The sequence below is a fragment of the Emys orbicularis genome, chromosome 7 (genome assembly GCF_028017835.1).
Source record: "Emys orbicularis isolate rEmyOrb1 chromosome 7, rEmyOrb1.hap1, whole genome shotgun sequence".
NCBI lineage: Eukaryota > Metazoa > Chordata > Testudines > Emydidae > Emys > Emys orbicularis.
In genome coordinates, this window is record NC_088689.1 from 127,072,239 (window position 1) to 127,097,434 (window position 25,196).

General features: G+C 45.7%; 1 protein-coding gene across 13 annotated transcripts in view; it reads left to right on the plus strand.

Annotated features, from left to right (window-relative positions):
* The window catches only part of CADPS (calcium dependent secretion activator), a 367,289-nt gene that overhangs the window by 81,699 nt on the left and 260,394 nt on the right, over positions 1–25,196 (plus strand). For all 13 annotated transcript variants that reach the window (XM_065408642.1, XM_065408643.1, XM_065408648.1 and 10 more), the window contains exons 2-3: positions 4,785–4,898; positions 20,485–20,817. In XM_065408642.1, coding sequence (XP_065264714.1) covers positions 4,785–4,898; positions 20,485–20,817 — 447 coding nt within the window. The remainder of the gene's footprint in view (positions 1–4,784; positions 4,899–20,484; positions 20,818–25,196) is intronic.

Sequence of the window (25,196 nt, forward strand, 5' to 3'; positions counted from 1 at the left end):
GAAATTGTCATGAGAGGTAATGTGCTACAAATTGAAAATTAATAAAAAAGTTCTCTGACAAAATTATCTTAAAAAAAAAATAAATTAAAAAAAAATACAAAACCAAACCAGTATGTGACACTTGGCCCCCTCAAAATGCAACATGAAAAGTGAAGATGCAGCACGCCAGGTACATCTTCCTCTGGTGTATCAGGATGTATATTTGTCTGCTGAATTTTTCTTTTTTTAATGGCTTTTCTTGGTTCCTAACCTCTGTCTCCTGGAATAATTTCATTGTCCCTCACTGATGTTGTTAAAAGCTTCCAGTTTAGTATCATCTACAATTGTAATCCATGTGCTGTTTATTAATAATTTGGAGGAGGGGTAAAGAGTGAGACCCTTGAAAGTACATTGGCATCTAGGTTGTGATTTTAGGCACTGCTGCAATTCCCCAGAGCTCCTGCTCAACAGCCATCAAAGCCTGTAAGTGCCTAACCTCACTTGGTACCTAAGGTGTTTGTGTGTGGGGCAGAGGGACGGTGGGGGAGGGTTTGCTCTGAGCATGCACACTGCAACCTCAATCTAGGCACCCAGGTATCTGTCTCCTGCCTGAGCATGTGCAGTACTGCCTCCTGGTAGGTGTTCGGGCCATATTAGTACCTTAGATTTTGGGGGGGTGGGGAAGGGATAGTTCCATAAAAGAAATGCACCTTCTAACTACTCTGTGAGCAGCATCAGTTCCATTGACCGCTGCCACCTATGCCCTGGAGCCATTACAAACCAGGGAAGAGAGGTGTTTGGCTCCCTAAGTCACAGGGGCCTGATCCAGTAGGCATGTTCAGAGGCTGCCTGCCAGATTGGGTCCTGCAGGTGAGTTCACACTACAGCTAGGAGGTGGGGGGGACAAGAAGGCAGAGCCTTATAACCTGTAACTTAGTGGTTAGGGCACTCACTTGGGTTTAGAGACCCCCTCACCCGGGTTCAAGTCCCTCCTCCTCCTCCTGAGGAGAAGGGGCTTGAACAGGGATCTGACACCTCTCAGGTGAGTGCCCTAAGCACTGGGTCTCCTTCAATCTCTCCTATTGAAGCTGTTCCACTTTAATTAAACAATTGACTAACTATTAATTGGGCCAGAGAAGGAGTTAGGATGACTCTGTAACTAGGGGCCTCCCATATCCTGGGTGAGTACCCTGTCCACTAGGCTGAAGGTTACAAGGGAGTTTCTTCCGTCCCCCCATTTTGTTTCAGGCCCTATGCTCAACTTAAGCAGCCAAATGGCTTCTCCCCCCACCCCGGTCATGAATCCTAGCAGAGATCGCCACCTCCCTGCAGCCTTGGCTTAGGTGCCTGTCTCTGGGAGAGGGGTGGGTCTTAGCGCAAACCCCTTGTGTCGGCATCGCCCATTGGCAAGCTTAGGTGGCTCCCCGCCTAGCGTGCTGGCTTTGTGGGTCCCGTTCTTAGGCAGCTCTCGTGCTCTCCCCATTCATGGTGTAGGGGGCGTAACTCAGCTTTGTGGGGTGAGGGGTGTTCCTCTGACTTTTCTAGGCACCTAGAAGATAGGCCTTGCAACGCTGCACATAATAGCACCTAAGTCCTGTCATGGATCCCACCAATGTGCTTGATAGAAGCAGACCTACCAGCGTTTCCCCTGGCGCTTTGCTGGTCTCGCCTCCCGCTTGCTCAGTACACTATCTTTGTGGTGATCCTTTGGCCAGTTTTCAATCTATTTCTCAGTACTTCCATCCAAGTCAAACCAAACAAATCTGTCAAGCTTTGGAAAGACCGTCTCAGGCCTGATGATGTAATGGGCTGCTGACAGAACTTGTTGCCAGCTTGAGCACTTGATTTATTTATTTTTAAATAGGATAACTAATAAACTTACCCACGTTTGATTGAGTTTCCTTGAGAGCTGTGAACTCTGAATTGTCACTAGTCACGTAACCAGGGACTGTGTTTACCCATTTCAGCAGAACTCTCCACTGAACTCATTTTCACTCCATTACCAGTGTGGTAGGTTCTAGGATGTTGCCTAACAGTACAGGGTTCCTGCTGGCGTGCTCAAATTTCAGGAGCTAGAACCCTGAGTAAATGGAGCTATTGTTGCTGATTTCAGGTCAGGTGCTCCAATCCCAAGGAATGAAAGGGTTCGTTGGAGCCTAACGTTTCGTTCTTGTTTGTTAAATACAAAGGCTAGGAAATACTAGACACCATGTATGTTGCTGTGTTTGGAGCAGGGTGGGCCAGCTGCTTATCGCTCCCACTTCCCATCTCTCAAAGGAGGATATGCAGATTTTTTTCTCATTTTCTTAAATAAGCAATGACATACTTTTTTTTGCAAAGCAAAGCAAGGGAACTTTCCGGTAGCAGCAAAATAAACCAAACCAGATAGTCCCACTGCATTTCCTTCGCTCATTCACCTTGTTCACCATGACATTCCAAAACTAATTACCGCCATTCACAATATTCCTTAGCTAACCACATTCGCACCTTGTGAGTTGTCATCTAGACCCGGTTATATTTATGTCCACATTTTCTAAGTGTTCCCACACCTACATTTTATCAACAGCTGTATCTAATGGGCCTTTATTACTTCTTAATGGTCTGTATTTCTCTGCTTTATTGTTATTTTGAAGAGAGATTTTTAAAATCCAGTTTGGTAACTTGGCCATTTTAGAACCATCGTTACTTTGATTTCCCTCTTACATGTTGAATCGGTCTGTTTTCTAAGTTGTAGTTCCTTCTCCCACTGATGTACACCTCTACCTCGATATAACACTACCCGATATAACATGAATTCAGATATAACGCGGTAAAGCAGTGCTCTGGGGAGGGCAGGGCTGCGCACTCCAGTGGATGAAAGCAAGTTCGATATAACGCAGTTTCACCTATAACGCGGTAAGATTTTTTGGCTCCCGAGGACAGCGTTATGTCGGGGTAGCGGTGTAGTTGTACAAACTCTTCTGATTCTTCTCAGTGCCTTTTGTTGGCAGTAACTCATTCTGCTTTTCATAATGTCCTTATCTTTTCTCTTCAAGACTTAATTAGTCACCTATATTTTGTTTAGTTCGCTCTCCCTTATTTAGATTCTTTCTTATCCTCAAATTCTGGAGAAGTCACCCAGGGATCTCAGCCTACCAACCTTCTGCTTCATAATGTTCCTGTTGCTCTTGTAATCATCATTGGACTTATCAGTGTGCACATGACATCTTAAGGAATCCTCTCTCTGGATTTTAGTTTTTCCCCTCACTAGCTTATATTATTCATTAAGAACATAAGAACGGCTACACTGGCTCAGACCAATGGCCATTTAGCCCAGTATCCTGTCTTCCAACAGTGACCAGTGCCAGGTGCTTCAGAGAAATGAACAGAACAGGGCAACTATCGAGTGATCCATCCTCTGTCATCTAGTCCCAACATCTGACAGAGGTTTAGGGACACCCAGAGCATGGGGTTGCATCCCTGACCACCTTGGCTAATAGCCATTGATGGACCTGTCCTCCATGAATTTATCTAGTTCTTTTTTTAATCCAGATATATTCATTGAATACAGTTATACTTCAGTATTTATATTTAGCATTATTTCCAGTTAATCTTTCATTTCACAGGCGCCTCACATTTGCATAAACCCAATTTTGAAATGCTCTTTTATTATTGCCATATTCAGCTTTTGATGATATTCAGAAAGTAAAGGCAACAGTTGATTGCTTATACATGGCGTTAGTTACACAATAGGTGGCAGATCCTGGGGCTGCTCTACAAACAGATTTTTATATCCATTTAACTCCATGTAGACATGAATATAGTTAAATCAGTGCAACCCCATTAGTGTGGATTCAGTTATACTGGTAGAAAGGTGTTTATAGCTTGTTTCAGTGTACCAACTGGGATTTGGTTAACATTAGGGGTTGTATCAGGTTTAACCTCTGTATCTAAACTGATAGTTAGAGCTGTACAAAAGCGGTGTGCCGTTGCCTTAAGGCCAAAATAAGTCTGCTGTAAGCTTCCTATTGATGTCTCTGGGCCAGAATCAGTGGAACTATGCCATGAACTGTGGTGTTAAAGTTGTGTCAGCTGTAGATGGATCAGAAAATGGTCTGACAGTTATAATGGCTTGATCTGTGCTGATTTGGTGTTCAGAGGGTGTGCAAAATGAATGTAATTTAAATGCTTTTTCTTTCAGCAGGTATCAGTAGAGTGAAAATTCTTGTCTAAACAAAGTTTATGGTCAAGCCTATTCTTTAACTTGGGTTAAAGGTGCAAAACTGCTTCTACAATAGGTGCTAAGTGGTGGTGCAAATTCGGGCCTAAGCGGGCCAAATTGTATAACTATATTTCAACAACAAAAAAATCCCACTTTCTTTCCTAGTCCAGGTCTAAGAGCACCCTTCTAACTCCAAGTGTAAATTATATTGTGGTTTGTGTCGCCACTGAACCTGGCCAGTATCCTGGGGGTGGGGGGAGGGCTTAGTAGTTCTGTTCAGAAAATTCCCAGTTTGGAAGAGGTAGCAATTTGTGTGCATTTTGCGTTGGAAAGAAAATGTGGATGTAGTGGGTTATTGCCCAGAATTATTTCAGATGTTCTTAGGAGTGGCCAACAGCATGAATATACTTGCCAGGATGAAGGTATTTGTATCTCATTCAACCTATATTATTGCAATAGGCAAAAGACCATGTGGTAGAGGTGTGCCTCATGGTTTCACAGGTATGGAGCAAGGGTGACCAGCTGTTACAAGATAGAATATTATATAGGTTATATAATTTCCATTTTGCTAACTAATCTCTTTTCATTTGAAATGTCTTTGCAGATAAGCAAGCAGCAGCTCCAGATAGTCAAGGATCGATTCCAAGCATTTCTCAATGGAGAAACGCAGATTGTGGCTGATGAAGCTTTTATTAATGCAGTCCAAAGTTATTTCGAGGTAAGGCGTGATGGTGAGGCAATTGTTGGGCATGAAATACACAAATGAGCACAGCGGACAATGGTTTCTTATGAACAAGTGTTGCATGGCCTCTTCTGCATTAATAGTCCCATCCAAATCTCTTTGGATGGGCTCTGACAGCCAACAAATAAACTCAGTGCTGTTTAAACCAATTCTCCCAAAATATTTTAAAGAAAATTAAATTACGGTTCAACAGTTAAATCATCTGTGCTAAGTTTAGTGCCGTGCTAAATGTGTACTCCTGCATAATGTATCTAAATACTTCATGTTCTTACTTTTGGGTTAAATTCTGTCCGAATGGATACCTCCACATTGCTGTTGAGGTCAGTTGGGCCAAATTCTCCCGTTCATTCAGCCCGGTGGCATGTGTAGAGAAATATCGGGGATGAAGGTAGCCCATGGGGGTGACATAGAATGCAGAAAAGAGAAAATTTGGCTCTTTGAGGGTACTGTCATAATGTATGTGGTGACCCAACAAGAATAGCAAAGGCCTTGAAAAGCTTTACATATTGCAATAGAGGGCATCATTAAAGTCTCTGCGCTTGTCATTAGCAAGTAATCTGTGTCACCTCTGTACTAGAGACAGCACCCCAAATGCTTCAGTAAAATTAGTCAAAAAGTAAAATTATAAATATTTTGACGGCCACTAATTACACTTAAACCTGGTAAGTTGGGGCTAGCACAGACACTTGGATAATATTAACGTTACCTTTTAATTGCATGGTACTATGTTTACTTATTAACAAATATAGTGAATGACAAATAGTACTTAATAGTGCACTTACAATGCTGTCTGCAATTCAGAAAATGTTTTGTTGGGAGCATTTTAAGGCCGTAAAATCACATCTGTCCTTCCACTCCCTGCTAATATTCTTTGTTTCTCTGATGAAAACTAGCCCACTCCCTCCCCCAAACCAAACTTGTCACAAATAATTGTCAACAACTTAATTTTCTGATTTTGGCTAAGATATTGATTTAAAAAATATATATATATTGAAATTGGATTCAGGATTGTTAGCAAGCATTTTTGGCAAACAAAGCTGTAAAATGACAATCTAACATGATTTTGATAAAGGTATTTAAAATGCCACCAAGACTCTGGCAAAAAAGGAAAAACCGGTATATTTTGAACCCTGCGCAAAACATAAGGTTGAAAAAAAAAATGCTCAAAGCTGATCAATGGCAACACAGTACTGCTTTCGTGGTTGGCTCACTCCCGACCTGCTGGTCCAACAGCTGCAGTAGAGGAGGAAATGGGTGGAAAGCCGTGGGACCCCAAAATCCATCTCTTGGGGTGCAGAGTGGCAGCAGCAGCAAATCTTCAGGTCAGGTCATGCCATCGGGCACCGCAGCCGGCACCACGGTGAAGTGCAGCATCTCAGGGATGAGGGGCCTGTGGGGCCATGGGGTGGACCGCAGCTGTGTGAGACACACTCCCCAGCCCAGCCAGCTTTGCGTATTCTAGCCCGTGTGGTCACTCGGAACAGAGGCACTCGGGCTGGCTGCCGAGGAAGTGAGTCACTTCCTTGGCAGGCAGCCAGCCAGCCCGAGCACCTGCACCCCACCCAGCTCTGCCGGGGAAGGTCTGAGGGGGGGTGTCGGCCACTCCACAGGGGGGCTGCGCTCAGCGCTGGGGGGGGGGGGGGAGAGGACTCCACTTTGCGGGGGGAGGAGAAGAAGAATGTGCGTTACGCTGGGGCAGCAAAAGGATACCGCCAGAGCCGGTGCCACCCGACCCCCTCGCCTCACGGCGGCGAGAAGAGAGTCACACGGGTGAGTTCCCCCGCCCCTTCCCAGAGACCCCAGCAGTACCCTCCCTCAGAGTGCGCCACTGTGCCGGCTGATTTGGCACTACGACCTGACCGCTCTTACCTGCTTGCTGTCCCGTCCCGGCGGTGGTGCCCCCAATTTAGTGGTGCCTGGCTGCGTATGCCTAAGGACGGCCCTGCCCATTGTCTCCGGTGCCTGGAAGACTACATTTCCCATACACCAATCTGCTGATATCTCTCCAACCGAGATACGTAGTGCATCATGGGAGGTGCATTTTGGGAGATGTGGTTTGGGAGCCTGATGCCTCCATTCTCCTCTAGGAGCCAGGGTCCCTGGCCTGACTGTCTCCCATAACGCACATAGATCCATGCAACTCCCTTGATTCACCACACAGCTCAATCAGAGCTCAATCCCATAAGCCCATTGCCTTATGGGAAATGAAGTCCTCCAGGGAGCCCAGCCTATAGGAGAAATTAGGGCCAGAACTGTTTGTTTTTTGTTAGTTCAGGGTATGTCTATGCTACAGTGGCACTGCTGCAGATGCTTCCTACATCCGTGGAAGGGGTTTTTCCATCGATGTAGTTAATCCACCTCTCCAAGAGGTAGCAGCTAGGTCCTGGAGGAACTCTTCCGTTGACCAAGCTCATCTACAATGGGGGTTAGGTCAACCTAACTACATCGTACGGGGCATAAAATTTTTCACAGCCTTACCACTGTAGCCAGGCTGATCTAATTTTCAGATGTAGAGCAGGTCTCAGAAATTTAGTAAGAGGCAGAGCCGTGGAACTGGCTTCAGTTTGGCAGCCTGTAGGTGTGGTGACTGGGCCTGAATCTCATCTCGCACTGGTTTTACATCAAGCAAATCCATCATCTCCTGGCTGCTCTCATCAGGCCTGATTCTCCTTTTGCCTAAAGGAGTGTACTTTACATGCTGAGGGGACATGAGGTGTGGGCGTAGCAGGGATACTCGCTAAATCTGTCTTATCATATAGCCTACAAAATGTTCACTTATTTGTTTTCCCCAGCCACACCCTCCTTCCTGCTTCCTCTGAGCGAAAGTTACTTCTTATACACACTAATGGCCTTTTATTGAAAATCAATGGCAAGATTCCGATAGAATTCAATGGCATAGGAACAGACCCTCGGGGAATATCAGAACAATGCAGGTTACACTGCTTTATCAGTTACACTTAAAGTGTAAAGTGGGCTGATCAGAAGATGGATGTAACTTGCATCCTTCTTCCTTTTTTCCTTTTCAGAAACCATCCCCGCTTTTCCAGGAAAATATGTAAGATTCTATAATGGGGATTGCTGTGTTTTTATATTTCTCTGAGCACTTGAAATTGCCTTGATGGATGCAAGATTCCACAGATACTTCCCAAGGCAGTTAGTTTGATCTTACGTGGGTTTAATAGTTCAGTTGTTTCTATTTTGCCCAGTGGCCTCAAAATGATCTAGTGGCACAATTATTGATTAGGAGTCCAATTAATGTAATAGTAAACAGTATGATGTGGCTGGCCTGGTTGACCCAAAGTGTTTTCCTTGCAATGAGCTTTCTAATTGGTTACTCTGTTGCATTTCAGAACACTTTTATATACAGTCCTTAAGAAACCAAAAACTGCTCAATGGGGTTGACATCAGTTATTTTGAGTAGATTACAAAAATGACTTGGATTTAGTCTGATAGATACAATTTTGACTCTTCTGTTGTATTAAATGGAGAGTTGAAAATTGCCTTATAACTGAGCGACCATGTCGCATATAGTAACTTTAATAAGGCATCCCTTCAGCAAATGTGTATTGGATAATGGGGTTGTTTTTTTCCAGTTTTCAAATGATCGAAAGCAGTTGGAAAGCAATAAAAGAATTAATGTGAAACTGGGGATGACTTCACCCAATAATACTCAAACATTTAATGCATATCATTTGCACAATTCCAAGGCCATAAATCTTAATTAGGAAACATACTTCTCTAATTATGTTCCTTTTTAAAGAAAAGTAATATTTTGGCAATTAACTAGATTTGGTAATGAATAGTCTTCATTGTACTAATTAGTTTGTAGGACTAATCACCATTAAATCTGTAGTTGTTGACATGTTGTCATTTAGCACAGTGAATGTCTTTATAACCTCGCTTTGTACATTTCAGTCTAGCAATAAACCAAGGCACAATTCCGTATGATTCTAGCTTCACATATTTACATCCACATACAGAATTTATATGAATGGTTGTGTCAAAATACATAATGATGCATAGCTGGGAGTTTGTATCGGCCAACCTCCATACCCGTGTTTAAATCTGAGGGCTGTTAAATTCAAGGGTGTAGGCAGATCAAATATGTCAGGGTAAACACACGGAGAGAGATCCTCTGTAACCCTAGAAGACTCGAGAGGTCAAAATCAGAATCCTGAGTTGCTGCTGGAAATGAATTGCAAGCAAGTGCAGATGCCACAACGTACAGTGAATGTCGTGCTCTCTGAGAAATATCACTGTGACTGGGCAGTCACAGTCTGCTCTTGCTGGAGTTTGAGTGATTATTCAGGTGAATTTTGGATTATTGACAAGAATTTCACGTTTTCATCCTGAATGGTCTCTGGGTACTGTTACAGGAGTTTTCTGTCTCTATATATGTAAATAGTTAGATTAGCTGGAACATACAGCTCTGGTCATAGCTTTTGGAGGACCACTGAAACGTCTTGTGCAGTGCAAATAGCTTTCTTTGTGCAGCTCTTAACACAGACTTTCATACCCTTCCTCCGAAGGGAAGAAAGACTTGTCAGAAGGGGGGTTGATTTATCTGAGCAGTGTAATTTATTTTTGTCAGCCTTCCTGCCAATCATCTTTCTCTCTCCAAGCTATTCACCATGAAAGGTGAAGATCTGATTTATAAATTGTGGGAATGGAGAAAAATTCAATGGTAAAACCTTGAAGAGAATTTAAACTCTCACGCATGATAGCAAAGGGCAGCAACTGCCGTTGTGCAGGGAAACACATAATTCATCCCTGGTTTAGCTTTGCTGAATTGGTCTAATGGTCCCAGCTCTGTCTCTTTTCTCTAGGCAGGTAGGAAGCAGAGAGTTATTTTCATCCCTTATCCGAAAGGGTATTGCCAGGGGATTGCCAGTTTATCACTGCTTCATTGAACACGTGCTCTTGGAGAGAATGTTTCCAAGATGGCAGTGGGATTTAAGACACGCTTAACTGCTTTACTTAGATGGGACTGACTGTGAGAGGAAAAAACAGACTATTTAAACCCAGCTGGGGGGAAAATGAAGGGGGCAAGATGCTGTGAAGTTATTTGCAGTTTCTCTCCACTTCTTTGTTGAAATCTTGTTCTGACCAGCTCCAGCATACAGTAGATTTTGCTTATTAACAGCCCCTCGTTTGCCAGCAAAAAGTTGCCATTATCCTGCAGTTGCTAATAAGGAGAAGGCAGGTTTGTGAGTCTGCAGCTGGGGGAAGAAACCCTGGGATATGCCTCTCCTGGCTGCAGCCCTGCAAACCTGCCTGCTAGCAGGGCAGCATCGGGGAGGGGACTGCAGTCCGGATGCTTGAGCTTTCTGCAGAGAGCGGGGGGGCCAATGGAGCTGTATGGTACCTCTCCCTGCACTCTCGGGGTCAGGGCTCAGCACGTCCCAGCACTTCCCTGGCTGCAGCCCCGGAGAGCACAGGAGAAATACCATGCAGCTCTGGAATCCGGACTGCATCATCCCACGTCCTTGCTACTGCCCTTTCCACAGCTTCCTCCCCCGCCTGCAACTCCTGTGTCCCTGTGTGCAGGCAGGTTTGTGGGGCTGCAGCCCTAGAAGGAAGCACTGGGACGAGCCGAGCACTAGCTGCAGGCAGGTTTGCAGGGCTGCAGCCAAGGAAGGCACCTCCAACACTTCCTTCCCTGGCCGCATCCGCGCAAATATGCCTGCAGCTGGGGCTTTTCTTCCAAAACCACTTTTCAGTAAGTGGCATGCAGTTGCCAATATCTGAATCCCTTTCCCATTAAAGTCAATGGGACAGGATTGGTTCCCGGCAAAATGTTGCTATTAACTGGAAATTGTTAATATTGAGGTTGCTATTAAGTGGAATCTACTGTACTTGTGCCCTATATAAAAATGTATTTTTTAGCTTCTAATAATTTAACTTCCAGCAAACACTTGAACAAAACCTACAGAACTGAAACCCCTTTGTTCCTTTGCAGATAGGCACCCACATGGGTTCCCCCCCCCAAAAAAAAAAAATCTTATCACTGGTACCCTTTCAGGTAGGGCTAATGCAATGATTCCCAGATCTCTTGGGTTATTGCCGCATACCAGTCTGCCAGGCAAGCACCTCTCTGACGCCGGAGGTAGATGCAGTTGAATGTCAAACTGACCTGAAACAAAATGTTTCAACATCTCCAAGCTGCAGTTTTTTCAGAATTTTGTTATGCAAAAAATTTCGATACTTCAGTTTTTGTTTTCATCCCGAATTAGGGTGAAAACAAAGGTTGAAATAGAAAAATTGCCTGTGAGGTACAAATTCCAATTTTTTTACTCCGCTTTACTCATAGTTAGGTCAAGATTTGCAGAAGGCTAATCTCATGGCAAGTAGGAGCTGTGAAGCATTGACTGGGAGTGAGGAAACTAGTTCAGGGATATCCAGCACACAAGTCAGTCCTTTAAATGCAGGATGTGTTTATCAAATAGCTAACTGAGCAACACAGAACTCACTGATAGTAAAGAATTTATGAAGGCTACATTCAAAACTTATGAACCATTTAAGGAAGAATTCTAATCGAATGATACATGTCACTTTCAATTCATTGTCAAATCTGCTTGCTATATTTTTGTTAACAGGGCCTTGGAGTATCCAGCAGAAAATAAGATTCAAACCTTTGAATGTAGTTTCCACACCGTAATGTGGCTTGGTAAGCCTCGGATTGGAATACAATGGAATTTGACAGAAGTGAACAAAATGCATTCTTAATATTCAGGTTGCATTGGAACTGGATCCTAAAATAAACTGGATGGCTGGGATAGTCTTTGTTTGAAAGTTGACAGGCACCTTCTTAATATACAAAACTAGCCTGTGTTTCATGATGTCTGAAAAAGACATCTAGACCCACATCTTCAGAGGTATTGAGCCACAATCCTTTGAGGATCTGGATCATAGTAGAATCATAGAATATCAGGGTTGGAAGGGACCTCAGGAGGTCATCTAGTCCAACCCCCTGCTCAAAGCAGGACCAATCCCCAACTAAATCATCCCAGCCAGGGCTTTGTCAAGCCTGACCTTAAAAACCTAAAAGGAAGGAGATTCCACCACCTTCCTAGATAACCCATTCCAGTGCTTCATCACCCTCCTGGTGAAAAAGTTTTTCCTAATATCCAACCTAAACCTCACCCACTGTAACTTGAGACCATTACTCCTTGTTCTGTCATCTGGTACCACTGAGAACAGTCTAGCTCCATCCTCTTTGGAACCCCCTTTCAGGTAGTTGAAAGCACCTATCAAATCCCCCCTCATTCTTCTTTTCTGCAGACTAAACAATCCCAGTTCCTTCAGCCTCTCCTTATAAGTCATGTGCTCCAGCCCACTAATCATTTTTGTTGCCCTCCGCTGGACTCCTTCCAATTTTTCCACATCCTTCTGGTAGTGTGGGGCCCAAAACTGAACACAGTACTCCAGATGAGGCCTCACCAATGTCGAATAGAGGGGAATGATCACATCCCTCGATCTGCTGGCAGTGTCCCTACTTATACAGCCCAAAATGCCGTTAGCCTTCTTGGCAACAAGGGCACACTGTCGACTCATATCCAGTTTCTCGTCCACTGTAACCCCTAGGTCCTTTTCTGCAGCACTGCTGCCTAGCCATTCAGTCCCTAGTCTGTAGCAGTGCCTGGGATTCTTCCATCCTAAGTGCAGAACTCTGCACTTGGCCTTGTTGAACCTCATCAGGTTCACATCCGCCAACTCCTTTAGCACCCTCAGATGCAGCGCATCCGGCCCCATGGATTTGTGCTCGTCCAGCTTTTCTAAATAATCCCGAACCACTTCTTTCTCCACGGTGGGCTGGTCACCTCCTCCCCATACTGTGCTGCCCAGTGCAGCAGTCTGGGAGCTGACCTTGTTCGTGAACACAGAGGCAAAAAAAGCATTGAGGACATTTAGCTTTTTCCACATCCTCTGTCACTTAGGTTGCCTCCCTCATTCAGTAAGGGGCCTACACTTTCCTTGACTTTCTTCTTGTTGCTAACGTACCTGAAGAAACCCTTCTTGTTACTCTTAACATCTCTTGCTAACTGCAACTCCAAGTGTGATTTGTACCTCTAAGGGACTAGATTCCCATCAATTCAGCATGTATCCAAACTCACTGTTGTCAAGGTCCAATAGGAAGATTATTGTATATAACGTGAGAGTGCCCTAAATTAAAAAAAAAAAAAAAAGGCCAGAGATTTTTTTACACTCCTCAATGAAACAGCACACCCAAGTTCTGTGTTACTTCAAATGGCAAACTATGCTCAGCGCCTCACATTAAAAATCTGAAAATTAATTAAAAATGTAACTGCTGTTTATGCTCGAGGGCAGTCTGGAGACTTTGAGCAAATGAAAAGAAGGCTGTAACTTTTATGGAAGAGCTAGAGAAACTATAACATGGCTGTATGCTTTTTGCATGGCTATGACATCGTCAGGGTACTCTGCATCTGACCCAAACTGAACTCAAAAGCAATGTCATAGCTACCTTGCAACAGACCTCCTTTCTCAACGCACTGAATGCCCACTGTGTCTGTTCCTTTTACTTTTTTTTTTTTTATTGTAGCCTTTAAATGGAAATCCGTGTTTGGAGTTTACACCAGGGACAATAACTAGTAGTTCCTATGGCACTACCTCCTTGTTTTACTAACGGGGAAACTGAAGTACAGAGGGGCAGTGAGTTGTCTGTGGTCATCCGGTATCAGAGCTGGGAATAGAGCCCATGTCTGAGTTTCAGTCCACTGGACCACACTGCTTCCCTGATTGTGTTTGGTTCCTGGCTCGTGTGCCTGGCTCTTAGCAAGGAGTTGGAAAGTATAGACCCCAAAAAACATTGAGCACCATACCCCCTCCTGGATTCAAGGGTTGGTGCTTTAATATCCAATGTGCTCCCAGGGCAAGGCCAGGTACCAAGAAGTTAGGAGGAAAGCTCTTTGCTCCCTCTACTATGTGCCTCCAGACCAGGGACCATGGCCATGCCCCTTGCCCGCACACCTTAGGGTGCAAGCCACCCAAAGGGGGGTATGAAGAAATGGTCCCAGTCTGCCTCTTCGGCACATTCCAGCAGATCTAGGTAGCCACAGAGGGAGGTACATGTTGGATCCTTTGACAGGGTGATGCAGCAGGCAGGCTCCCTGCACCGTGGGGTGCTCCAGGAGGAGGTGTTGCCCTTTTGGTTAGCTCCATGCACCTCTCTGAGCAGCATTGCCTGGCCCAATGGCACTATGTGCTGCTTGCTCTCCTTTGACTGCAGCTGTTGTTACTACACAAGGAGCATCAATTGAGTGCGTAACACAGGCATGTCCTCCAAGGAGGTCTGTGATCACCTTTGCCTGCAACAGCTGATTGACAGGCCGTTAACACCTCTTCCATAGCAGCATGTGCCAAGCACAAGCCTTCTGCCATGTGGTTCTTTCTACCTCTTGAGCTCCTCCACTGTATCGTCTCTTGGTGTCTTTATAGCTCTCTACGAACTGCAGCTAAACATTGCACCCCGACTAAGCCATCTCCAAATGAACAATGTGGGGTTGGCTCCCTTGCGGAAGCAGGTGTCTTCCATTGGAAATGTAGGGTATGTCTACACAGCAACCGGGAGGTGTGATTGCAGCTTGTGTAGACATTCACAAGCTATCTAGCCCTAGCCACACACGATCCTGGGTGTGTACACGTCCCATGCCGCCATGGCTTCACTGCTGTTGGTTCTCAAGTTAGATCAAAGGTGCAGTCACATCTCCCAACGGCCGTGCAGACATACCCTTAATATAAAGGCAGGGAGGCACAGCAAAGTAACAAGACTGCAGGACCAGTGAACTGTTGTCCTACTTTTTCTTTCTAGTCCTTTATTAAGGAGCATGGTGAGGAACTTGTTTATTGAAAACCACCTCGTTTGTGTTTGTCCTAGAGTGAGAGGGATGGTGGATAAATCAGACCAGCTGACTAATCCACTGTTCTTTTTGTATATTTTTATCTAGAGACTATTCCGTATTGCTGCCTGTTTCCCACAATCATTTCTCTTGAATGTCCCTTCAGTTTACATTTATGCATTAGAAATCCATATACCCAACACCGTGGTTGGATAGCCTGAAGAATCGCAGGATTTGCTTTGGGTGTAGGGGAAACTTCTTTTTTTTAGTCAATCTGGAAACTTTATCACTGACAATCCCAGCACAGAACATAATCAGTATTCCAGGTTTGAAAGATTCCTCTGAACATTCCTATGCAGTGTTAACATGCAGCTTACTCTCTCTGCATTTTGTCCCCTTACCAAAATTCTGTCATGGGAGAATGAAAGGGGAACAGATTAAATGTGGGGAGCTCGCGGGCTGTTTGATATCATTGCTCTTCCTTGTTCTGGTTGTGTGGAAGTGGCGATGGTCTCTTCCGTCATTCGACTTGGGCATGTGTGATCAATCATTTTATGAAGGAAGAGGGTTTTTTTTTCTACTATACCAGATTACCAGATTGATTTATGCTCATCTCTACATCACTGCCATTAGATGAAAAGTCTAGTGAACTGCACAGGCTGCGCCGGGGGTTTGCAAAACATCTGTAATGCTGTAGAAATATTGCAGACGCCACTGGGACAAGCAGACTTCCACAAACAGCAGTGCAGGGAGCCAATACCTTTTAGCTGACGGGCTTTCCACAACCTGGCCACATCCTGCTCAGCCAGCCTTAGCATAGATACTCGATAGAGTAGAGATCAGACTTTTTGAACATAGGATGCAAGACTTTCTCGGCCTTTCTCCTGTTCACGGGATTCTTTGTTCAAAATGTTTTCAGTCGAAGAAAATGATGCGAGTTATAAAATGTCTGTTAGAAAGTGAGTTTTCCTTGCAAGGATCCTGTAATGGAACAAAGGACCGAAGCCTAATCACCTAGCTCATGCTGCCACTCCCACAGCAGTCACTGGGATTACACATGTGCAACTGGCAAACGGGACTTGCTTCAAATGCATCACTTCTGTATCCCCTCAATAAAAACACGTCTCCATGAACAGGTGTGAGCCCTTCTGACCTGAATGTTACCTGGACACCAATGTAGTTCTGACCCGGTAATGCTGCCATTTAGACATCTAGGTACCTGATTACATCTGCACTTACACCCATTACCTTTTTCCATTGTTAATCATAAAACTGAAAAAGCCTGGATGTAAGTCATACTATAAATGGCCATTTTACACAGGAATTGGTTTAATGGGTGTTTTGTAGCACTGTTCGCATACTCATGACATTTAATGTATTAACTAGCTGAAAACCTTCATCTCATTTCTGCTACTTCCCTGTTATCTGCTCAGTAGCTGACAGAGAGACCGAGAGTTAGAACTGATCCATATAAGGCCTAGGCTTTGTCGATGGACATGCCAATAGGAATAGCTGACTTGCATAGTGAAAGAGGTGTTTGGTTTTCTTTTAATAAACACTGACACACATACACCCATTAGAACTTTGTAATTCTTTCTCAGCCTGCCATATTCCTACTGGACATCCCAGAGCCCACTGAGTGCACGGCTTATTTTCCAAAGAAAGATGCACAGTCTTCATGAAAAACCAATTTTCCATTGCAATTGTGTCAGCATCTCTTCGTATCTCCCCAGCTCCCTTCTCTGCCTCACTTGCTGCATTCATCGTTTTCTGATGTCCAGCACCTCCAACCCCGATGTCATCTATGGATTACCTCCTGCCTGGACCAGCTGATCACAAATCTGTGCTGGCCAAAGCTCTTGAAATGCTGCTTTTTCTAAGTGGCATTTAGTTCCCCTGGCTCTGAGGGTTGCCTAAAAACTGTCACTGTATTAATTGGAATGAGCAGTAAATGTAACCTCATTTCACCAGCGAGGAGAAGGTCACACTGCACGTCCCTTCACCGGCCCTGCCCGTAGCTGACTCACCACAAGATAAACACTCTTACCGTTCACAGATAGGCTGTATAAGTAAAAGTCACAGTGGCCACTGGTGAACTTCCTGTGCAGAATCAGTGCCATTTCAGGAACACCAGAGGATGAATTTCCAAGTCCCCTTTCACCCTGCTGCTGACGTTACCCAGCTGAAAAAGGCAAAGCTGGAGAAGGGTTTGTGAGCGTGCCCTGGACTTGAGTAACTCTGGGATCAGAGTCTGGCCTAGTCTCAGCATATGTGTAAGGAGGGAGCAGGCTCTCTGACTCTCTCTCCCCAGGACTTGCACTCCCGTGACAAGCACCGTGTCTTTATGGATTAAAGCCCCATCCCCCTTCCCTGACAGATGCATCTGAGAACATAAGCCCATCAAACGGCTGGGGATGCTCTGAATGCCACGCTTGAAACATGGTGGAGTGGTGTAAAAACCTGCCATGTCCTCAGGTCATCCCTGAGGTCTTTAATTATTGAGCGCTCATAGCTACCCCCACGTTGCCTGCACAGCTTCCTCCACTGTGCTGTACTCCTGTCACCCTCTGCTTCATGAATAAAACAACCCTTTGTACTCTCCAGGCAGCCCTAGCACTGCTCTCGTTTGGGAAGGCGGAAAGGAGTCACTCTTTCCCCGTGTCCCCTACATTGCTGCTCACACAGCATTTTCCTGCTCTCCACGGGCCTGCGTTGTCTTGACCCTTTCTTGTACCAGGGAGAATATTCTCACCTAATATCTGGTCTGCTCTTTTTATCTACTGCCCCCCTGCCCCAACATACCTTGTGCTGGGCAATAACCTCTTTATAACATGAGACTCACGAGGCTGAATCAAAATGCACCCTGGGTGTAACAGCCTCTGGTTCAATGGAGTTACATGTAGGCTGTGGGTATAAGAGGCCAGGGAAAGCCAAGCCTCCCCACCAGCGTCATCCTCTTCTCCTGAGGCTCACCCTCTTCCCCTCCCTGTTCCTTCCACATGGGAGCCTCGCGGGAGGGGGTGAAGAGGTAAGTGTGAGCAGCCAGCTGAAGAGCAGGTGGGTGGGCAGGGGATCTGGGGGTGGGGGCAAAGAGGCACATCAGCTGGCTTGCGGGTGGGCGGACGGGAGTGAAGAGGCACGAGCGGGGGGGGGGAAAGCAGGGGGTGATGAGATGTGCACGTGATTGGGCGGGACCTCGGGGAGGGTGTGAAGAGGCATGGTCATGGGGGGCCCTCTGGGAGGGGGTGGAAAGGGGTTGGGCGGAGCATGGGCAGGGCTTCTGGGGGAGGAGGCTGAGTGGGGGCGGGGCAGGGCCCCGGTCCGGGTGCGCACCATCTCCCCAAATGGAGGAGTCACATGCTGCCCATGGAGTTACAGCAGGAATGAATTTGCCCTTTTCTGACTATGGCTGTAGAATATGCTACTTTTTTATTTTAATTTATTTTTATGATATGAGATGTCTCTGAGTTAGCCATTGGTTTACAAAGATCAGAAGCTTTTCCCCCATCTTTTGCTCTGTTTCCCCCCTTGGTCTAGAAGGTTTGACCACACTACTGCAATGTTGCTTATGGTCTAAGTAGGGGGGATAAAATCTCAGCATATGAGAGCTTCTGGAGACTCTTTTGCCAATGCATTATTTCTTTGAGAAGGCATTCTTTAAGCACAACTATCTTTACATACATAGTTCAGCTCCTACATGCAGAATCTTGTCTCTCTTGCTATCTCAGCAGGACGGTCTGCTGAGGTCTGCTTCAATTCAGTAGCCTAGTGTGGGCATCTGCCACTTCCTTCAGACAGAAGGATAAGTTGATGTCATGATGTATGGAATCAAAGTCTGTCTTAAACCAAGTTGGGTTTATTATAGAATCTACACCTACAGACTTCCACCCAGCTTGAGTTGCAGCTTTGTCTCCCCTCTTTATTGGGGAATACTCACTTGTCGGCTGCACAAGAGAGTGGCTGAATAACATACCGCAAGTAAACGTATATCATTACAATCGGCAGCCATTTAAAAACCTGAACCAGTGAGAGCCTGGAAAGAGTGTTGAACGGAACTTTGTCATGCCGGATATGGGACTACAGCCAACTTCAGGGACCGAGGCTGGAACTCAGACTAACACTATGGAGATTTCAGAGCTGCCCATTCCAGCTCTGTCATCTGTTAGTGAGATCTCAAAGCTTCCAGCAATTTTCAGTTCAGCCACCACTCTCCAGGGTAAATGCCGTCACCGCATACACCTTCGAAGATAGAGACGTATTGTTTTTCCCCAAGGGAGGGATCTGTGTGAGCAATTATCTCTCCTGGATGGATTCTTTTCCTTCATCCTTTAATCTCTCCCATCTCTGTGGGGAAGGAGTCAGTGCTGACAGGGGGTGCCTAGGAATGGAAGAGCGCAAAGAGATATTTTTAATGTAGTGGCTGTCACAACACCAAACACTTTTCATCTTTATTGCCTGCCCTCTGCATAATCATACAGACAGATAAAACAAAGCCCACTGTGAACCATGAGAGATGTGAAACAGTTACAGATAGGTTGCTAGCCCTTACCTAGTGCTATGGATTCAACCAAGTGGCCAGCTCTGAAGTAGTGTCCTGTCTCTGGAGTCCTATATTTTAATTAAAAAATTGTTACGACAGTTCATGGTTGCCTGCTGTGTGCAGTCTGTGGAGGCCTTTCTGTTCTGGGGCTAGGGCTAGGAAGGGGAGTTTGGTGCCCAGCTTGCATGCTGAGATTGTACTAATGGATGGAAGGATCGGAGTGCAGGAGCTCTGTTGTATCCCAGCAGCGTTCCAGCCCCCATGATGCTTCTCTGTTAGTTGCCAGGTTATTGCCATGCGTTTAAAATTACATTTAAATACTGACTGGTTAAAGGAGCCAAATAGCAAGGATCATATTAAGATTTTAAGGCAGCTTCTTCCATCAATGTTATACCAGAGTAACCACACACAAGCCAAGGGAGAAAGCAAAGGTGTGGCAGTGCACATGCACGCACAAACCCCACATGGACCAACTAGTGCAGATCAGCATTGCTCCATTTTTTTTTTTACACCAGCTGAGGGATCTGGCCCTGTATGGCCAGGATCTAGCCAAGTGATAAATTTCAGAGCCATGCAGCAGAGAAATTTTATCCTGCACGTTTTGACTGCTTCACCTGCCAACTGATCTACCCCGCCTCCCAGCATTGCTCTAACATTCCAAACTCCCGAGCAGCTCTAAACCGCTGCTCTCATTGTGGCAATTCATCAGACTGGTGTAAACAGCCTAACTCCACTGATTTCAATGGAGTTAGTCCAGGTTTACACTGACAGCAGAATTTGGTTGGAGAACGGTAGCTAGAATTTGGTTGTCACAACAGTTGGTTGTCACAACAGTAGCTAGAACTAAAATACCCTCCTGCATCCTGAGCGGTATTTCTGTATTTGGTGCAATGTGACTATGACATTAGGTGAAGTCCTGATTACATCAAAATGCTTTTGCTTAGTGGTCTGGCTTCGTTACATCTCAAAGACCAAACGTGACCGTTCTAGTCTAGCAGCGCTTGACTGCTGCATGGGGAATTGGAAAGTATTGTATAAATAAGTTAGCTTCGGGGCCTGCAGAGCTTCATATAGACAAACCGGGTTTTAATGATGCTTTACAGTAATTGGCGACTACAAAATGGAGTCACTTTTACCCCCCTCCGGCCTCTCTCTCTCCTTGCAGGTGTTTCTGAAAAGTGATCGTGTGGCCCGGATGGTGCAGAGCGGGGGTTGCTCTGCAAATGACTCTCGAGAAGTTTTCAAGAAGCACATTGAGAAGAGGGTGCGCAGCCTGCCCGAGATCGACGGCCTCAGCAAGGAAACGGTTCTCAGCTCTTGGATGGCAAAATTCGATGCTATTTACCGTGGCGAAGAGGATCCGCGCAAACAGCAGGCCAGGATGACTGCCAGTGCTGCCTCGGAGCTGATCCTCAGCAAGGAACAGCTGTACGAAATGTTCCAGAACATCTTGGGAATCAAGAAATTTGAGCATCAGCTGCTGTACAATGCGTGTCAGGTAAGGGTCCCTCCCCATCTCGGGGGATCTAGTCTTTGATAGTACCTCATGCGCCATTTTGCTGTCATTATCTTTGCCTTTATACTGTCAGCTTGCCAGTATAGAGGGGAAGCACACGTCAGTGCATCCTGTAGGAAATCATATTAGTATTTGAATTTCAGATGCACAGGGGGTGAACATTTTATGCAAACTTGCTTGTTGAGATTGTGCTGGATTGTCTGTGACCTGTGCACTGTTGTGAAGCTAATAAGGCTAAGCAATAACCAAATCCTACTACTCTCACTCATGCCTGACCCCAATGGGACCACTCCATGAGTTAAGGGAGAAAGGATTTACTACTTAATAATGGGGTTTTTTCGCCTTCCTCTGCAGCGTGGGGCACAGGTCACTTGCTGGAGGATTCTCTGCACCTTGAAGTCTTTAAACCATGATTTGAGGACTTCAATGGCTAAGACACAGGTTTGATACAGGAGTTGGGTGGGTGAGATTCTGTGGCCTGCATTGTGCAGGAGGTCAGACTAGGTGATCATAATGGTCCCTTCTGACCTTAAAGTCTATGATTCTATGATTCTAATCCTTGCTGCTTGTGGTACCACTGGCTGGGCAGGTAAGGGTCTCTGGGCTTCCACTCCATTCTTCCCCCTTTCTCAGTCCCCTCTGCCTGCCTGTAAAGGGACAGTGGGTGGTGAAGAGGGGGCGGGAATGCATGGTGAGGTATGGAGGGAGGTGAGATAAGAGGAGAAACAAATGGAATTGGAAGGAGATCGCGCTTGTAGGCTTTAAATTCGAGCTCAGGCAGTTCTTTGTTCCTCTGTGTGAGAATTTGCTCTAGGAATGATTCTGGGGAAGTTCTATAGCCTCTGTTCTACCGGAGGCCAGACTACATAATCACAATGGTTCCTTCTGCCTTTAGAATCTATGAACCCTTTGAGGTTCACTGACCATAGTTTGCAGCTTTGCTGTGGTCCATCCAACTTGTAATTGCATCTCCTTTGTCTGAACCAGCCTGGTTTGATTAACTACGGCTTTGTCTTCACTGCTAAAAGAGGTGAGTTTTTACTGCAGGATAACTAACTCAAGTTCCCTATCCTCCTGTAAAATGCTAGTGGAGACAAGGCACCTGTAGTGTTTATCACGAGGTAACTAGGTGAGGTCAGCCACGGGCAAGGAACAGTGCTGTCCTCATCTAGCTACCTCGTGATAAACACGGCCTCCTCTCCGCTAGGATTGTACAGCAGGACAGCTAACGCATATTATTTATGTCCTGATTCCTCCGTCTTTTTGGCAGCGGAGACTTAACCTTAGATGGAATATTTAGGGATCCTCTGAATGCAGACTCTGCAACAGGGACCAATAGGACATTCACTACAGAGTAAAAATACCCTCCAAGCTATTTCCAAGGAAGACTGAGATCTTGGCCTCCCCACTGTATGGAGAACGAAATGATTTTATCACTTTCTCCCCTCGTTTTGGTAATTTGTGCCCAGTAAAGATGAATTTTGCACCATTTTCTGTTCTCCTAGTTCAGATGATCTTGGCATTTCCATTTTCAAGATGGGGGTTATTTTCTGTGCCGTGTTTCCCCCTCCTGACTAAATTAATTCTCTCCTTTTCCCCCCTTTTTCATCTGTCATTTAAAAAAAAAAAAGAGAGAGTGAGAAATGTGTGACAATGAAAAAGGATCTAATCAGCATTACAGCTCTGGTTAATAACATGGCTTCTTGGCAGAGACTCTACCGAAGAAGGACTTAAGTAGCAAATGGGCAGGGCAACCCAAAGCATATCCTGGTTCAGGGTGTACTCTGCAGTCCCATGACCACAGGGCCATAAATATGTAACCCAATAAGACTTGGCAGATTTCCTTTGTGTGCTGAAGTGCTTCTGACCACAAACTGCACCATGCTGCTGTAGCCAGACTGTAGGACATGTTGGTGTCTGCCTCAGCAGTTTAAAAAATGGCACAAATGATATGTGGTTTTCTGATTAGTCTTGAGATTGTCTCAAGGAGCAGGAAATGCTCCAGAAAATGGCAGAAAATGATTATTTTCACCGTGATAGGACCCATAGTGATGGGCCCTGGATTCTTTGTAAATTTCTATGGGTATCATCAATCCCTAAACTGTGTGTTTGTCTGTGGGTGTGATACAAAAGTTATTCCGTGCATTGTTAAGACACGTTTCTCAAGGAAAATAGTTTCTCAGATTGATCAGTAGTTGAGAGGCAAACTGAATTACCCAGACTGTTGTTTTTTCTTGCAGCAGTGTTCTCAGATACATCTGAGCAATGGTTTTTCCTTGACCCGCAGTGTTGATCCATCGACCTTGGAAAGGGAGTTACTTTCCAAGTGACTTCAGCGTAAAGTTAGCTTGCCCAAGTAGGAAGTTTAGCATTTGTTTTTATTACCCTGTATTTCCATTCATTCTAGCCTACTTTCGCTCCCTGAATAATCCCTGGTTGTTGTTTAGGAACACCACTTAATGCACTCACTCTGGATTGATGGAGCAGATAGTTACTTGTAAAACAGGATTGCTGACCAGAACCCACCTGCTAGGAGATGCAAAAAGCAGTGTACTCTGTAGCATTTCCTAGAGCCCGAGAGTGACATCTGAACAAAGGTCCCTGCTCCAGCTGGATCGACGAGTGAAATTGCCAAGGTCATGCCCGAATCCCGTGTGGACAGCTTTACTCATATGCTTCCACTGCACAGCTAAACTATCTGAAATCATTGTGGCCAACCCCACGCACTCAAAAATCTTGTCATGTCTCCCCCACCCCCCAAAACCGTGAGATTGGCTTAAAAATCTACAGAGCGAGACGATCAGAGAGCCATGCAAACACAGTCATTTAGTGCACCAGTGATCAGGCCAAAAAAAAAAGGGGGCGAGTTGGGTTATAAACCCAAATGGCACATGATTTACCTCTGAACACCAGATACTGCCAATGGTGTCACTCCTGCACTAGCCGTAGGATCATCCAGTGGTTTGCCAGTTCCTGTTGTGGGTCAGACACCAGGGCTCCATTGTAGCCAACTGCCAGTCTGGGCCTTTGACACGTGTGGACACTGCAGACTGTCTGGAAGTCAGTCCTAAACCGGACTTAAATTGGGCAGGAGGCACCTTTAACTGAGACACTGACATTAGTCACCCTTACTCCTGCTTGCCCTACGTAGCAACAGCCAGTGAGAGTGTACGCACCTCCGTTTGCATTAGCCACCTGGTTCCTGCCTGCACCTCATCCTCCAGCCCACCCTTGCCCAAGGCGCTTCTGTCACATCCACCGAAGTGTCAATTACCCTGCCATCTCACCTACGGGCCCCAGGCGACGCTGTTGGCTGCACTACCCGACAGTCTTTCGGGGGTGGGGGGAAGATATACTAACACTGCTGTACCAATTGCAAATGGCTAGCTGAGCTCCTGTCTTGCATACAATATTCCCTGCAGTCAGCTTGTTAGTTTTACTGCTAGCAGGAAAGACTTTAATGCTCGGTTTGTTTCGTCCCTCTTTTGGCATCCTCACTGAAGAAGCAAAGCCGCAGTTAGGCTTTTGAGAGAGGTGTATTTTTAAAATTGAACATGCGAATGCTACTATGAGTTACTTTGCTGTTTGTAATATCTGTATGGTAACCATCGGAACTATATCAAGGGAAGGCACCTTATATAAAGCTCTACTTGGAAACCTCCAAGCTTGTAGCATAGGCCTTTTGCCTAAGATCCCTGTCTCTGTGACCAGACTGTGGAGAAAAGTAGACATGCTTTTGGAGCCAAATTATCCTCTAAATTCAAGCGGTTGTCTTTGATAGGGATTTTAACTAGCTATCAGAATAGCGGCCTGAGTGCAAACTTCTAGTGTGCACAATCGCCACCAGGATAAACAGTGCAACAGTGCTTGAAACTGGGGAAAGCAGCACTGGTCCTCGTAATTGGGGTGGATCCCCAATGCAGACAACATCTTGTACTGGTGATCGCCTGGAACCAGTCCCTTGCAGTCAGTGGAGATACAGCAGCACAAGCAGGGCTGGCTCCAGGGTTTTTGCTGCCCAAGCGGCAAGAAGAAGAAAAAAAAAGCCGCGATCGGCGACAGCTCCACCGCGCTGCTTTCTTCTTCGGCGGCAATTTGGCGGCAGGTCCTTTCCTCCAAAAGGGACCGAGGGACCCGCCGCCGAAGAGCCCGACGTGCCGCCCCTTCCCCTTGGCCGCCCCAAGCACCTGCTTGCTGGGCTGGTGCCTGGAGCCAGCCCTGAGCACAAGTGAGGAGAAACAGTCTCCCAGGACAAAAATAAAACCACATGCATATTAGAATTCTTTTTGCTTGGATAGGAAGATCAGAATTGCCAGATTGGGTCTGCCCCATGGTCCATCTAGCCCAGTATCCTGTCTCTG